The sequence below is a fragment of the Hoplias malabaricus genome, chromosome 5 (assembly GCF_029633855.1).
Source record: "Hoplias malabaricus isolate fHopMal1 chromosome 5, fHopMal1.hap1, whole genome shotgun sequence".
NCBI lineage: Eukaryota > Metazoa > Chordata > Actinopteri > Characiformes > Erythrinidae > Hoplias > Hoplias malabaricus.
In genome coordinates this window covers 3,255,680-3,269,863 of record NC_089804.1, presented here as the reverse complement: position 1 = coordinate 3,269,863, position 14,184 = coordinate 3,255,680, and the positions used below count along the sequence as shown (strand labels likewise).

At 46.9% G+C, this 14,184-nt stretch overlaps 1 protein-coding gene across 1 annotated transcript; it reads right to left on the bottom strand.

Moving 5' to 3' along the window:
- Nucleotides 1–3,237: 3,237 nt before the first annotated feature.
- rnf146 (ring finger protein 146) lies at nt 3,238–7,770 on the bottom strand. Its single transcript, XM_066673382.1, has 2 exons — nt 7,568–7,770; nt 3,238–6,016 (listed from the first exon to the last, which is right to left on the bottom strand). Exon 2 carries the CDS (start codon nt 6,013–6,015, stop codon nt 4,846–4,848), a length of 1,170 nt encoding a protein of 389 aa, XP_066529479.1. The 5' UTR covers nt 6,016; nt 7,568–7,770; the 3' UTR covers nt 3,238–4,845.
- Nucleotides 7,771–14,184: the final 6,414 nt, after the last annotated feature.

Below are 14,184 nucleotides of genomic sequence, written 5' to 3'. Positions count from 1 at the left end.
GTGAAAGTGCTACAAGACTACACAGCGCCGGCGTGTTGTTGTTGTTGTTTGGGACTGAACACAGCTCCGTCATCAGTTCAGACAGATCAGTAGAGTTTGTTCCTTCCTTGTTGCAGCGTCCAGCTCTCGCTGGATTCTTTCGTCGGCCACCGATCCAAGGAGCGTTTGAACCTCTTCGAAAGACCACGGCGTCATTTTACGAGCTGCCGTCGTGAGTCGGATAAAAACAAACGTGATCTCTGCTGCAGCTGGAGATTTTACAGATGGAGAGTTGGTGCTGGTCGTCTGCGTTGCGTGGCGTAGAGTGACGACTCTCTCTGGACGATCAGCGCTCTGCAAGGTTTACACGCCACGGTTTAGTCCCTACTCGACTCGCTCTGAACCACGAGAGAACAGCCACTAAACAAGAACCCGCTTCCAGAACCAGGACCTGATTCACCTGGTGGAGGAGTGAAAAAGCAGAGTAGAGTAGAGAAGAGACCATGCAGTGGAAAAGGGACAAAGATTTGTAGGCGTCCTGCTACTTAGTGAGTTCAGGCTGAACGCCATCAGATTCTCACAGCAATGCTTCAGCAGATAGTGTAAAGCCATCCCATAGGAGTATGTACTGTAGACAGACAGAGGGCCCCTGAGTGGTCAGTTTTTTTCTGACCGCTGCAGTGTAGATGTCAGTGAGGCGTGATCCCTGAGAGCTCTATCTGTGTGTGTGTGTGGTGATCTGATGCTGGACGGAATCCTGTGCATTCCTACAGGCGCCGTGCGTGGGTGTGTGTGTGTGTGTGTATGTACGTGCAGTACATGGGCAAAAGTGTGTGGACGCCTGATTCAGGATGTGTTCCTCTCTTCACTTCAGCATCAGACGTGTAGTGAAACAGACCCATTGCTGTGAGAGTCAGATGGCATTCACACTGCTCTGACTCCAGAGAACACAGTACCACAGCTCAGGGCCCCTCTGGTCCACTGTTGTTTCAGATTAGAGAGAATGTCTCTCTTCACTGGTCAACAGAGGTTAGGACAATGTGTGTGTGTGTGTGTGTTTCAAGTATCACATGACCATTATTCCTCTACAGAATGAGGTCATTCTGGCTCGCCAACTGTCCATCAGCTGCAGAGGTCACAGCCAGTTTGTTTGTTTGTGTGTGTGTGTGTGTGTGTGTGTGTGTGTTATACAGTCTTAGCAGTGTGACATAGTCCAGTCCAATACAGCAGAACATACACATACAGAAAGAGAAATAGAAGAGAACAAGAAAGAGAAATCAGAGAGTTAGAGAAATAGGAGAATTAGAAAAAGAAATGAGAGAGTATGAGCAATAAGAGAGGAACCGAAGAGAAAGAAAGAGAAATGAGAGAGAGAGAAATAGGAGAGAAAAATTGAGAAAGAAATTAAAGAGAAATTAAAGAAATGAGAGAACGAGAAATATGAGAAATCAGAGAGGAAAAAAGAGAAATATGAGAGAGAAATAGATCAATCAGAGAGAAAGAGAAATAGGGGAGAGAGAGAGAGAGAGAGAGAGAGCGAGAGAGAGAACGGTTTAAACGAGTGAAATGATCTGTCTAGAAAAACATATCTGTCTGCCATCGGTCTAAAGACTGACAACATATCCATCTCTCTCTCTCTCTCTCTCACACACACACACACACACACACACACAGCTGCTATTGATTATGCGGTGTTGAACTCAGTGGACCCTGGGGCTGTCGGACTGGTCAGAGGTCAGAGATCTATCGTCCTTCTCCGATATTTATTTCATATTCATTCATTTGTTCTGTGACCTGAGGCCAGCTTCGACTTCACCTTCTGGTCAGTTCTGACACTTCTCTACAATAATGCGGTCACTCTGACATTACCCTGTGTCCCTCTGGCCCTCGCTGGACATTCAGATGAGTGGTCAGTTCAGAAACGGCTGGTCAGTGGAGACAGAGAGTATGATTTAACAGGACAGAGATGCCCCTGGACTGGATTCCCACTGTCCAGATTTACACAGTGGACCCTACAGGGGCCGGGATTATCTTCCAGAACACGTCCCACACATCGATCTCTGGACACATTCGCTGACAGCTCCCACTGGACGGTAATCAATAATCTAATCTAAATTCATAAGAGCGTCAGACTCTGCAGCGTCCGCTGACTACTGTAGACCCTCTCTCACACTTCTGTCCCTCGGGGGCGGTCCACTGTGTTCCTGCCGCAAACCAGGACGCTGTCGGCTGGATGTTCTCGGTCCAGACACTGAGGGGTTTAAAAACTCCAGCAGCACTGCTGTGTCTGATCCACTCTACACCAGCACAACACACACTAACACACCACCACCACGTCAGTGTCACTGCAGCGCTGAGAATGATCCACCACCACATCACACCTGCTCTGTGGGGGTCCTGAACGCTGAGGAACTGGGGGAGAGAGGGGGTTAAAGTATGCAGAGCCACACCTGGAGGAGAACGACGTTCCGGGATCTCATCGTGCGATTGGATTCGGAGCAAATTTGGCAAAGCCGCCATGTGCGGAGCTCCACATTTCCACGTTCCCCTTAAATCACACACAACAGCAGCGTCTGCTGGAAAATCCCCGGATCGGACCCTAATCCGCCGTGATTCCATTTCCCATCGATCCTCTCAACAATGCAATCTCCGCTCCGCTCTTCTAGGACACGCGCTCCGATTAGTTCCAGAATGAACGGGTCGCCCAGAGTCGGAGCGAGGCCTTTATTTTCCGTGACCCATTTCCAGCCTCTGAAGAAGGAGATGGAAATTAAATCCCGGGATGAGCTGCTGAAGAGGCAGGATAATGCACTCTCCTGGAAAACATGGAGGAGGCACCGAATGGCACCCCCTTTGGGGGACGTCTTACTAAACGTGAGTGAGTATGCACAGTGAGAGTGAGCCACATAGTGCAGTTTCTGCAGTGCTGAGCCTGGAGTAGCATCGACGGAGCCTCTATTCTCCGTTAGAGCTCAGTGGAGCATCACAATGATTATGAAGCTGTAATTTTACGGCACAAATTGTACTTAGTGTTACTTTAATCCTAAAATGGAATGTCTCCGATAAAAAAAGAGCTGTGGGACATTGCTTCTGGGCAGTGCTTCACTCAGGACAGTCCCACAGAGCAGAGCTAGAGCGTCTCACAACTCTCCTCTGACTATGGGCTACAGTTATCTGGTTAACAGAGCACCCCCTAGTGGTGTAACAGGTGTAGTACCGGGCTCTACACATCAGCGTATTCTCCTGAAAAACAAGGACAGGACCATGTGGTTTCAGACAAATAATAGACATCACTTTATTAATCGTATCAACTTAGTAACAAAAACAAAACAAAGCCAACACAATAAAACAAAGTACACACAAAAAAAGTAGTTATTATATAGATATTTTCTCTTTTCTCTGATGAGCCTCGAGGGAACGGACACGAGGTCTCGACTCAGAAAAAAACAAACAACAAACTGAAACACAGGGACTGCTTTAAAATGTCAAAACGACACGGAGAACAGGAGAAAAAACTACAACTAGCAGTAAAACCTCAAATAAAACTCCACTTCCCAGAGTCCTTAGCGTTTCCACCTGGGGGTGGGAGTAGGGGGGGGTCACTTCCTTCAAATAACTTCTCACAGCATTCACAGCAACACTCTTTACAGAGGGGATGAAAAAAATAAACCCGCTCCCCCCATCTCTCTCTCTCTCTCTCTCTCTCTCACACACACTCTCTGTCCTGATTCTACACCCACATGACAGAGCGACAGGAGAAGTCAGTAAATGTCAGCTGGCTGAAGGCAGAGAGAGAGAGAGAGAGAGAGAGAGAGAGAGAGAGAGAGAGGAGAAGGGATAGAGAGAACAGAGAGAGAGAGAGAGAGGAGAAGGGATAGACAGGGATAGAGAGAACAGAGAGAGAGAGAGATAGGAGAAGGGATAGACAGGGATAGAGAGAACAGAGAGAGAGAGAGATAGGAGAAGGGATAGACAGGGATAGAGAGAACAGAGAGAGAGAGAGATAGGAGAAGGGATAGACAGGGATAGAGAGAACAGAGAGAGAGAGAGAGAGAGGAGAAGCGATAGACAGGGAGATGGAGAGAAGAGAGAGTAGAGAAGCAAGGAGAAATGGGGAGATAAAGAGACACAGACAGAGAGAGAGAGAAATGGGAGATTAGAAAGACAGAAATAAAAAAAATCAATGTGTGCGACTGAGTAATGCAGAACTTCAGTGACGTTTCTAAGCAGTGCCCCTCTTTCTACTCGTCAAAATAAGAGTCTCCACGAAGGCCAAGGCCAAGACCTGTCCCCTTCACTGCTGAGACCGTCCGTCTCCTCCCGCTGGACAAACGGCTCAGACGAAAACCCAGAGACGGACAGGAAGGATTGGGTCTGCTGTGAAACACGGTGGTGGTGAACGGAACCAGACGTCTGTCTCTTAAAGCTCACTCGACTTCCCAGGTGTGAAGGGCACTGCTGGACGAGGAGAGGACACGGGGACGTCTGGTTCCATTCACCGACAGTGGAGGAAAAAATAAAAGCAACCGTTTCTACAATCAACCACTCACTGCAAACCAGAACAAAACACCCCACTCCCACCCCAACCCCCCCAAAGACAAGTCTGCATTACTCAGTCGCCCCAACATCTCCAGAGAGCCCTGGTCTGTCATCACCCCCACCCGGCGCCAGTGCCCTTCCGATCTCGTCTTAAAAGGTGTTTCATTAACATTTTTTGCTTTGTCAGAGATATTTGTGAGAATTACAGTCCCCCCCACGCACACACACACACCCCGCCCCCCCACCGCGACTGTTGCCTGGGTGATGTGGTGGTATGGAGGTGGGGCAAGAGTTTCCATGGCAACGGTGGACATCTTGACTCAAGAGTCAAACTTCCGTCACCGTGCACTGGCCGTCAGGGCTCCTTGAGCGAACGCTGCCGTCATTCCCTGCTCCGCCACCAGGGGGCAGTCTGTCTAGCTGCTGCAGTCTGTGCCTGCCCTGAGAGCCTTCATCCTCACCCTCCTCGCCTCCTCCGCCATCATCCTCGTCTTCCTCGCTAGTCCCCGACTCCGACTCGTACCCAGAGGCGTCGGGGGCAGCCGAATCCTCCTCCTCGTCTTCGTCGTCCTCATCCTCGTCAGTTCCACCATGGGCGAGACTGAGCTGTGCGAGCGCCTGGACGAGCGAGAGCGGCGCGGACCCTGCGGGACTGCTCGGGTGGCCCCCCAGGATGGTGGGAGGCCGGACAGGGGCGAATCCCACCTGAGGGCGCCCCCCGTTGGCTGCTGTATCTGCTCCGTCTGCTGAGCTTTCTCTTTCGGGGACGGATCCGTCGACGTTGCCTACAGAGTCGCCTCCTGCTGGTGATAGAGCTGGCGCTCCAGATCCGGAGGAACCTCCAGATCCAGAAGAACCTCCTGATGCGGTTCCAGTTGATGATGAGGATGAAGGTCCAGGCTCAGGATCGAGCCGCAGTCCAGCTACGCCTTTCTTAGGGATGTCCACCACGTCCCTCTTCATCCTGCGCCGGCGCCCGTGCTCGTTTCTCCGGTACTGGACCATGTTCTCCAGATCAGCCACGTACAGGAACCCGGCGATGAGCATCTCGGCGCTCTTCTTGCCCTTGTTGTAGGCATCCTCCAGCTCCCGGCTGGTGCGCTCATCGTACTGCCACCATCCATTGCGACCCTCATAGTACCAGGCGTGGTCCCCGGTCCCTGTGGCCGAAGCTTTGAGCTCCTCGGGTGACAGCAGCGTGGGCCGCTCCAGAAAGTCCTCAGGCACCTCCTGCCTGCAGAGGGCGCATCGCTTACTGTGCCATGAGGCCCCCTTCACACACAGGAAGCAGAAGACGTGGCGGCAGGGCAGTCGGACCGGGTGGACGCAGCTCTGCAAGCAGATGGCGCACTCCAGCACAGGGAGAGTCGGGGAAGCCGAAGAAGGGGAGGGGCTCCCGCCGCTGCCACTGCTGCCGGCCATCACGGAGTCCCCGCCCACCTTCTTACCAGAGGCCAGCGTGTCCACTGAATGGTCCACCTCGCCGCAGCTAGCCATGCTACAAAAAAAGACAAGAACTGCAGATGAGATGACTTAGCACTTTCCTACCCTCCTCCAGAAGTTACATAGTGCAGTTTCTGCTGTGATGAGCTTGAAGTAGTTATGACAGTTGCTCTGCTCTACATATTACAAGTCAGTGGTGCATCACAGTGATTTTGAAACTGTAACTTTAAGGTGAAAATATTACCTAGTGTTACTTTAATCTGACAAATATTTGAGTAAAACAGGTTTCAGATTCATCTCCTACATTTTGCATATTAATAAAACTCATGAACTGTTGCTATGACAACGTACGTCACACCAAGCTGAAACTCGAATATCTCCCTCCACACTGCGTAGTGCACAGTGTGGGTCACAACATGACACTAGTGCACCGTGTCAGATAATAAAAGCATTGGTATTCTACATTAGCTTCACATCTCTCTGTCTAACAGTCAGTGCACTGTGAGTGTAGTAGTATTTTATCATCTGTGAAGTGCACTATGTAGGGAGCAGGGCAATATTTGGATATAAATATAAATGACGAATATAAAAAATTTTATATAAATTTGAATATAAATGACGAGAATTAAGTATCACAATCAGGACCTGGAGCAACACCATGAATATACTCACTTTTAATTTTATAATCACAGCTTTGTTGATATTAATGTGCCTTTATTTAAATGAGAGACTTAGACCCTGGGTAAACCTGTAAGAATTACCTAAACAGGACACACACAATCCACACAGAAAAGCTGAGTGTCACGAGTAAACAGTGGCAGTCTTGTGCCTTTTGTCCATTGTCTCGGACATTACCCAACAGTCTTTACTCTGTCCCCTCCTCACACTTCAGACCCAGAAAAGGACCGGAGTGTTTACTGAAATCAGCCAAAACACCCCCACAACATCAGTGCCCTCTTCTCTCTGAGCCCTACTTCCATTTTGAGGGTCTTATTAAAGTGGGGGGCTCTTACACTGCCCTCAGTTACTCTGCAATTATATTTTAGCTTTAAAATGTTAAATAAAATGGTTAAGACCAAGGAGTCAGTAATGTCCTGAAAAAAGCCACAAATAAACAAAGCCTTCAACAGCATTACTGCGAAAGTAGGGCATTTCAACGAGAAAATTCGCTGGAGATTAACAATAAATTGATTTAAAGCATTTTAAAGTGTATAAAAGCAGCTAGACGTCTGTTTCTCCCCAAAATATAAATAAATGTCGGTGTATATACCGAGGCCTAATAACCTTTAACGGCCTAACGTTAACGACACACCCTGGAAAGGATTTGAGAATAAAAAAATATCTTTTTTAAATGCCTCACTGCTTTAATATTCACATAATATCCGTTTTTGTGAATCTATATTCCGTTTAAACTCGGTTGGCTTCATATTCGGCGGCTTGTTCTTTGGAACTCTCCGTTCCACCTTAAATGGCGCAGCAGTTCCATTCTAGCGCCTGAAGCTGCAGCAACACTTAAGGTGGAACGGAGAGTTCCAAAAAAAGAAGAAGCCGAGAAAAAGCCCGTTTAACAGCCGGGTTAAAATCCAAAAGCGCTCCAGGTACGAACCTGTGAGAAGTCCCAGATCTCGCCCGTCTTTCAGCACAGCCCCGGTCCTGCTCATCTGCCGCGGACCGAGCCTTTAACCATCTTTATTCCGGCCCGGTTTCTGTCCGTGTTTGTTGTTGACGAGCCGCGGATCGGAGCGCGGGGACAGAGCCAGGTCTAACCCCACACACTGCGCCTTACTGCGGCTCAACGCTGCGCAGGGAAATGCGCAGGAGTCCGGGATAATCAAAAAATAACAAAAAAAAAACTCGACTGGAATTTCAAAATATAAACACATTTACAACCTGACACCTGCAGTACACTTCAAAAGAGAGGCAGAGCTTCCCGCATATTTAATTATTGACAAATTAAGCATTTGGGAACTGAAGAGACTAATCGCTGCAGTTTTGCGGCTGGAGTTAATTTATTAATTTAGTTTTTATTTATTTTACTTATTTTTCATTCAAAACAATTTTTACATTTTGTTCTAAGTGTTCATTAATTTTAAAATAACAAATTGTATTCATCAGTTTATTTCTGTACTTTTTGTCTTTTTTTGTCTTTTTATTTCTTTTCATTTATTGTCATTTTAAATTGTTTTAATCATTTTACTCTTTTTATGTAATTGTCTTATTGGAAATTTATGATTTTATTCTGGCTAATTGTTTCTTTTTCTGTAAAGCACTTTGAATTGCTTCTGTATGAAAGGTGCTCTATAAATAAACTTGCCTTGCCTTGCCTTAAACACCAGGACCAGAGGAGTTGGTTTGAGTGTAGAGCCCAGTGTCACTGACATAGAGCAGTGTGTGTGTGTTTATAATAATAATAAATATAATAATAACAAACTAATTTATTTTCTCCCACAAAACACAGTGATAGTAGATTTGGCCGTTGTTTATTTATAACACATTTAAAATTCATTTAAGATGCAGGAGCATTCCTCTCTGCTTCTTATTTGTGTTGCTCTTTTCTCCTACGCAGCAGTTCTGTAAAACACACATAGGACATGCCACAGTAGTCAATATACAGAGTCAACTCTGATCCTCAGAATACACTGGGATCATTTAATCATCTGGCAGTGACTGTGGAAAAGTGAAAGACTCACTACTTTAGGAAACCTGAGATATTTCTGAGTCTGAGGGGAGCAGGAGCTCAACAGCACTCTCTGATACACGGGATTTACACTGGATTTACACTGGATTTACACAAGATAAACACAGACAAACACTAATGTATTATGCCTCAGTTTCAGTCAACATTATATTTATCTAATTTATCGCTGTCTGCTCTTTGCTCCTCAAACAAAACCAGACTTTCGAGTATGTTTTTTATTTGTGTTGTTAGCTGTTCAAGATTAGCTCTAATATTTATCAGATGTACACATAACTTCCCAAGTGTATTTCTGTAGCATATGACTACCCAGAATCACTGAACGCAAGGCAGGAACCCACCCTGGAGGGGGCGCCAGTCCTTCACAGGGCAACACACACACATTCATTCACACACACACACACACCTACGGACACTTTGAGTTGCCAATCCACCTACCAAGGTGTGTTTTTGGATTGTTGGAGGAAACCGGAGCACCCGGAGGAAACCCACGCAGACACAGGGAGAACACACCACACTCCTCACAGACAGTCACCCGGAGGAAACCCACGCAGACAAAGGGAGAACATACCCCACTCCTCACAGACAGTCACCCGGAGGAAACCCACACAGACACAGAGAGAACACACCACACTCCTCACAGACAGTCACCCGGAGCAGGACTCGAACCCACAACCTTCAGGACCCTGCAGCTGTTTGACTGTGTGTCGTATTAAAAAATCACAATTTTCATTTTATTCAACAGAAAAGATACTAAAACAGAAGTGGAGAGTGAAGAGTTTATTGGGCGCTGTGTTCGTTCTGAGCTCCATCAGGAAAAAGCTGCAGAAGACTGTGATGGGTTTGTTCTGTTCTTGGGGATAATACTGTGTCCAAAAGTCCATGTGAGTGTGGGTTTAGACCAGTTACAGATGGGGATCTCAGGGTTAGGAGCGCATTAACACTTTCTTATTATTGTTTGTTAAATAAAGTCACAGTTATCATTTTTATACGACACACAGTTACCACAGAATGACTAATGACAGTTTTAAAGTGTACTCCTCGGACAACGTTCGCTCCTCTGCTGACGCCGTTGTCTGTAATCAGTCTATAAACACAGCCTCTGAAGCACACAGCCCCTGAACTGAAGTGAGACACACCCTGAGAAGGTGAAAGCTGCAGTGGGCGAGGTTTAATAAGGAGGACACCTGTCAATCACATTCAGCTCCAGCCAATCAACATAACACATTTATCAACTACTTTTTCACGACTTTCCGACCAAAAGCCACTTGAAAGAGAATTGTGTCGAAATTACGAGTCGCACCATCTCCATGGTTTTGTGATGTCACACACACATGAAGTGTGACATCACACATGGTGTATATGTATCTTTCTACTGTCTTATGATATCACTTAATGATAGTGATGTCAGACGCCTTTATCTTTTCCCGTATTGACTTTTTTCTGTTCTAAAAGTTAAACCGATCAGTCATGTCCATTTCATCCAGAACTCAGCAGCCAGCGCCCTTCCTTTCACCAAGTGCTGCGCTCATATCACGTCCTGTTCTTCAGCAATTGGACTGGTTTCCTATCGAGTCTAAGATTAAATACAAAATCCTCCTTCTAAGCGTTAGGGCTCTACACAGTGTGGCTCTTACACTTCTCTCAGATCTTATTTCTTCATATCGACCCTCTCTGTGTCTTAGATCTTCTAACTGTGCTTTCTTTTAGACGTTGTCCTCTGTTGTGTCTCTGCACTCAAACCGTGGAACGCTCTTCCTTCTGTGCGTCATTAGACAATTCAACATTTTTAAAAGAGTATTTATTTATTTATTTTCCCACCACTGATGATTGTAAAGTGTCCTTGGGTTTGTGAAAGGCACTATATACGTTTAACTAATGATATATATTTAATTATTTAAGAATTGGCTGAGGTCAGTTAAACTCTAAGACATGACATTACAATAAATGACTGAAGAATAAAGTGCATTAAAAAAACAGCAAACAAAAATATTAAAGCAGGGATTAAAGTAGAGTGGAGTGTAAGTAGATACCGTAAACATTCAGATATGATTGACAGGTATGACTCAGGTCTGGGACTCTATTAAAAAGCTAGACCTGGACGTAGCCTTGAATAAGACCTTACTTACCAGCCCTGAGTTTGGATGCTGTGAGGTTGTGGGCCAAGCCTGTCCTCTAGGGGGCAGTGTTTCGTTTCCTAATGAGCCGAAGCCCCTCCGCTAACCCTGTGTTACCCGGCTCCTCTGGCCTTGTGCTGCACGTCTGAGCGTTTTCCCCCCTCTCAGCCCCACGAGGCCGAGCCGATGAGTCAGACGAGCTGGAGCAGGAAAGCACCACGAGCAGGATTAGCAAACGCTGCTCTAAAAACGCCCCGCCGTGTTTTCTTAACCGTCACACTTAATCGCGTGTGTCTTCTTTTCAGGGGGAATCTGTTTGCCTAACGACTCTGTTTCTACCTCGTGCTGTTTTATAGATGCCCCTCTGTAACTTTAGAAACACTGTGTGGATCTTCATTAGCTCTAAAGCTAAAGGAAGGAGCTGTTAGCTTCAGTGTTTCTTCTGAAATGAAGGGCATTTGTTAGGACTGGGTTCCTCTCTTAACCTCAGTAACAGCCTCTACTCCTCTGGGAAGGCTTTAGACTAGACATTGGAATTTTTGCTGTGAGGATTTGATGGGATTCAGTCACATGGACATCAGGTGCTGATGTTGGGTGATTAGCTGTTGATCACAAACACCCAGTTTGTCCCAAAGGCATGGGATGGAGTTGTATCTCTCTGTTGTGTCACAGTGATGCATTTTACCCTACGCCTGACTCCAGGTATAGTGACCTTAGACTGTACAGTGCAGGTCCTTTGTCTTAGAAACTGGGCAGAACAAGTTTAAGAAGCAGAAGAAGGGTTGAGGAATGTGGGACATTAATGGCAACCTGTTTTCAAAAGTCCTTGGATGTCTGAAAGTACGACACCCTTGTGAGACTCCACGTGTAACGGTAAATAGGTAAAGAGCAAAGAAATGAAGACTCTGGCCACGTTTATTAGAATATCAACACAAACACAGGCTACATCTCAGGCTTACCATGCCCCACAGTGAGCTACAATGCAGCCATGGAAACCCCAGGAGCCTGTAATCCATCGTTACCCCAGCAATCCCTACTTTGTTTCACATGGGTGTGTTTTTGTTGCAGCACAGTTTGGAAAATCACATGTCACCACGTGTGGCACAAAACGAAGACCTGTCTCCGACTGTTTTGGACGTCAGTGAGGTGGCCAGAGTCAAAATACGCAGTTCTTCAGCATCTCGTGCGACAAAAAAGGCACCGGAATCCCTTGACGACTGTCAGGAGACAGGATTAAAAAGATAGAAGCGTCGCTGATCCATTACCCACAGGAATAGTCTGTTACTAGTGAAGAAAGGGAAGATCTGACAGCCTGAAATTAAGTCTTTACAAACCTAGGAGGGGAAAAAAATAAATAAAAGTTCAGAGAGAGTGTGTTCACATCTAACTGTATCTTTTCTTTCGCTTTAATGCATATGAAATGAATTCAAGACTGCAGAGGCTGCCTGTGTTTGCGCAGATGTGCTTCCACGTGAATGAGATCACTGTTGTTTCTTTTAGATGGCCACTTGAACACACCCACGCTTTCACGCACTGCTGGGCTCAGCCTGGTCTTCTTCCTCGTGAGCGCAGAGACCCCTGACCCCGAGGAAGACCTGCTGTAAACCGGATGTGGTTGCTGTTTTCACTCAGCTGACTCCCTGTGGCGAGGCTGTAAATGGTCTCCTCAGCTGTTTAAATTCCTCCGTCAGCGCCCTGAAGGTTGATGCCTTAACAAGTCGTACTCAGGAACCTGCAGGAACCACTCCCTTCTGGGAGATGCCTTTTTCCGGCACTCTATCCTTTCCTTTCATTCTTTTTCTCCTATTTCTCTTTCTTCCTCTCCTCCTGCCTCACATTTGCCCTCCTTTCTCCACCCAGCCCCATTGTCAGCGTTTTTCTCTTTGCTCCTGTCACCAAACACCTGGTAACAATAGGACGAGCAGGGAAGGGTAGGGTGAGCTAAACTGGGGCACGGTGTGTACGCGTGTGTGTGATGTACACACATACACACTGTTTTAGAGGTTGCAGCACACCTTTCAACAGCTCTAAGCTGCGGATCCACAGAGTGCTTTGCTCATGTAGGAGGAACAAATCTGGCAAACTATAATAAGCCGAGAACACCTACAGTGTTTCACTCGGTGGGAGTCGCTAACTAGACTTTGTGCCTTCCTTTCTTCGGCCTGTCCATCCTACCCCTCCCACAGGTGGCTGAGACACCCCTGAGGTCGACCCACCTTTGCTTCCGAGTCCTGCAACATCTGGCATCATCCTGTAGAAAGGTTTCACACACTGCTGCTTTTGCCGTATGTACAGTTCTCCCTGAAACATCACTGGATCCTTGGGAAGTAGGAAGTCCCCTAAAACACACACACACACACACACTCAAGTCCTCAAATCAAGGGGAAGATGGGCTGCCTGTTCCTTTAAATGATAATGAGCCGCTCGCTGTTCACCCCGACCCCGAGCGCACAGCAGTGAGGAGCGAGGAGCAGAAGCTCTGGTTTTTAGCCGTTTTCACTCTGTTCTCTTTCTTCTCCGTTTTTACTCAGTGCTCTTATTTCTCCGCGCTCGTTGTGTCTGTTTTGCTGAGTCTAACCTCGTCTTTGTGCTCTCACATAAAGACAGGTCCAGCGCTGTGATTGGACAGACTCAGACGAGGGGGTGGGGCCATTCTAAAGTCTCTGTACTTAACGTCATGAGTGGAGCAGAATCAGAGTGGCTCATTTCAACCCGTGTTTTCTGACTCAGGCAGCACACAGAAAACTGACCGGGGTCTTGTTTCACAGTGTGTGGGTTGATAGGTTCTGTGTTCACACATTAATGTCCATTTTAAGGACATAGAGGTCCCTACCTGTGGGTTTTGGGGGCTTTGCAGAGCTAGCATCGGTCCTCCCAGCCAGTTAGGAACTCATTTCACATTCGAGGCAGGAGCTGCTCAGCCCTGGACTCCGTGCCCAGCGTCTCTCCTGTTTTTCTGGAGTAAATAAAGCATATGGCACATGTATTTTTGGAGGGTGAACAGGGATGCTGGCATGTGTGAGTCTCGCTGCTTCTGACTCAGTGTTACTTTCGCTGTGAGAAACTTTCTCACCAACTTTCTTCAGTCGTGGCTGGGAATTCTCCAGAAATCTCAGAAAACTGTTTTAAACGGAATAACTCTCATCAGCTCAAGGCCAAGAGCAGACTTTAAGGGTCTGTGCAATGTTTCTGTTTCTTACAGTTTGAGGCTAAATACACACAGAGCCACTGAGGTTTGAAACACAAAAACAAACCTTACGGGTGAAGACTGTATTATAGCCCTTTTCTATAATAATACTGTTAAAGTGTATAAAGAGTAGAGCAAAGCCCATACCACGAGGGAGTCTGGGCTTTACGTTGCCCCCCCCCCCCCCCCCCCCCGCTTTGATGGTACAGTCCAACTACATTCAA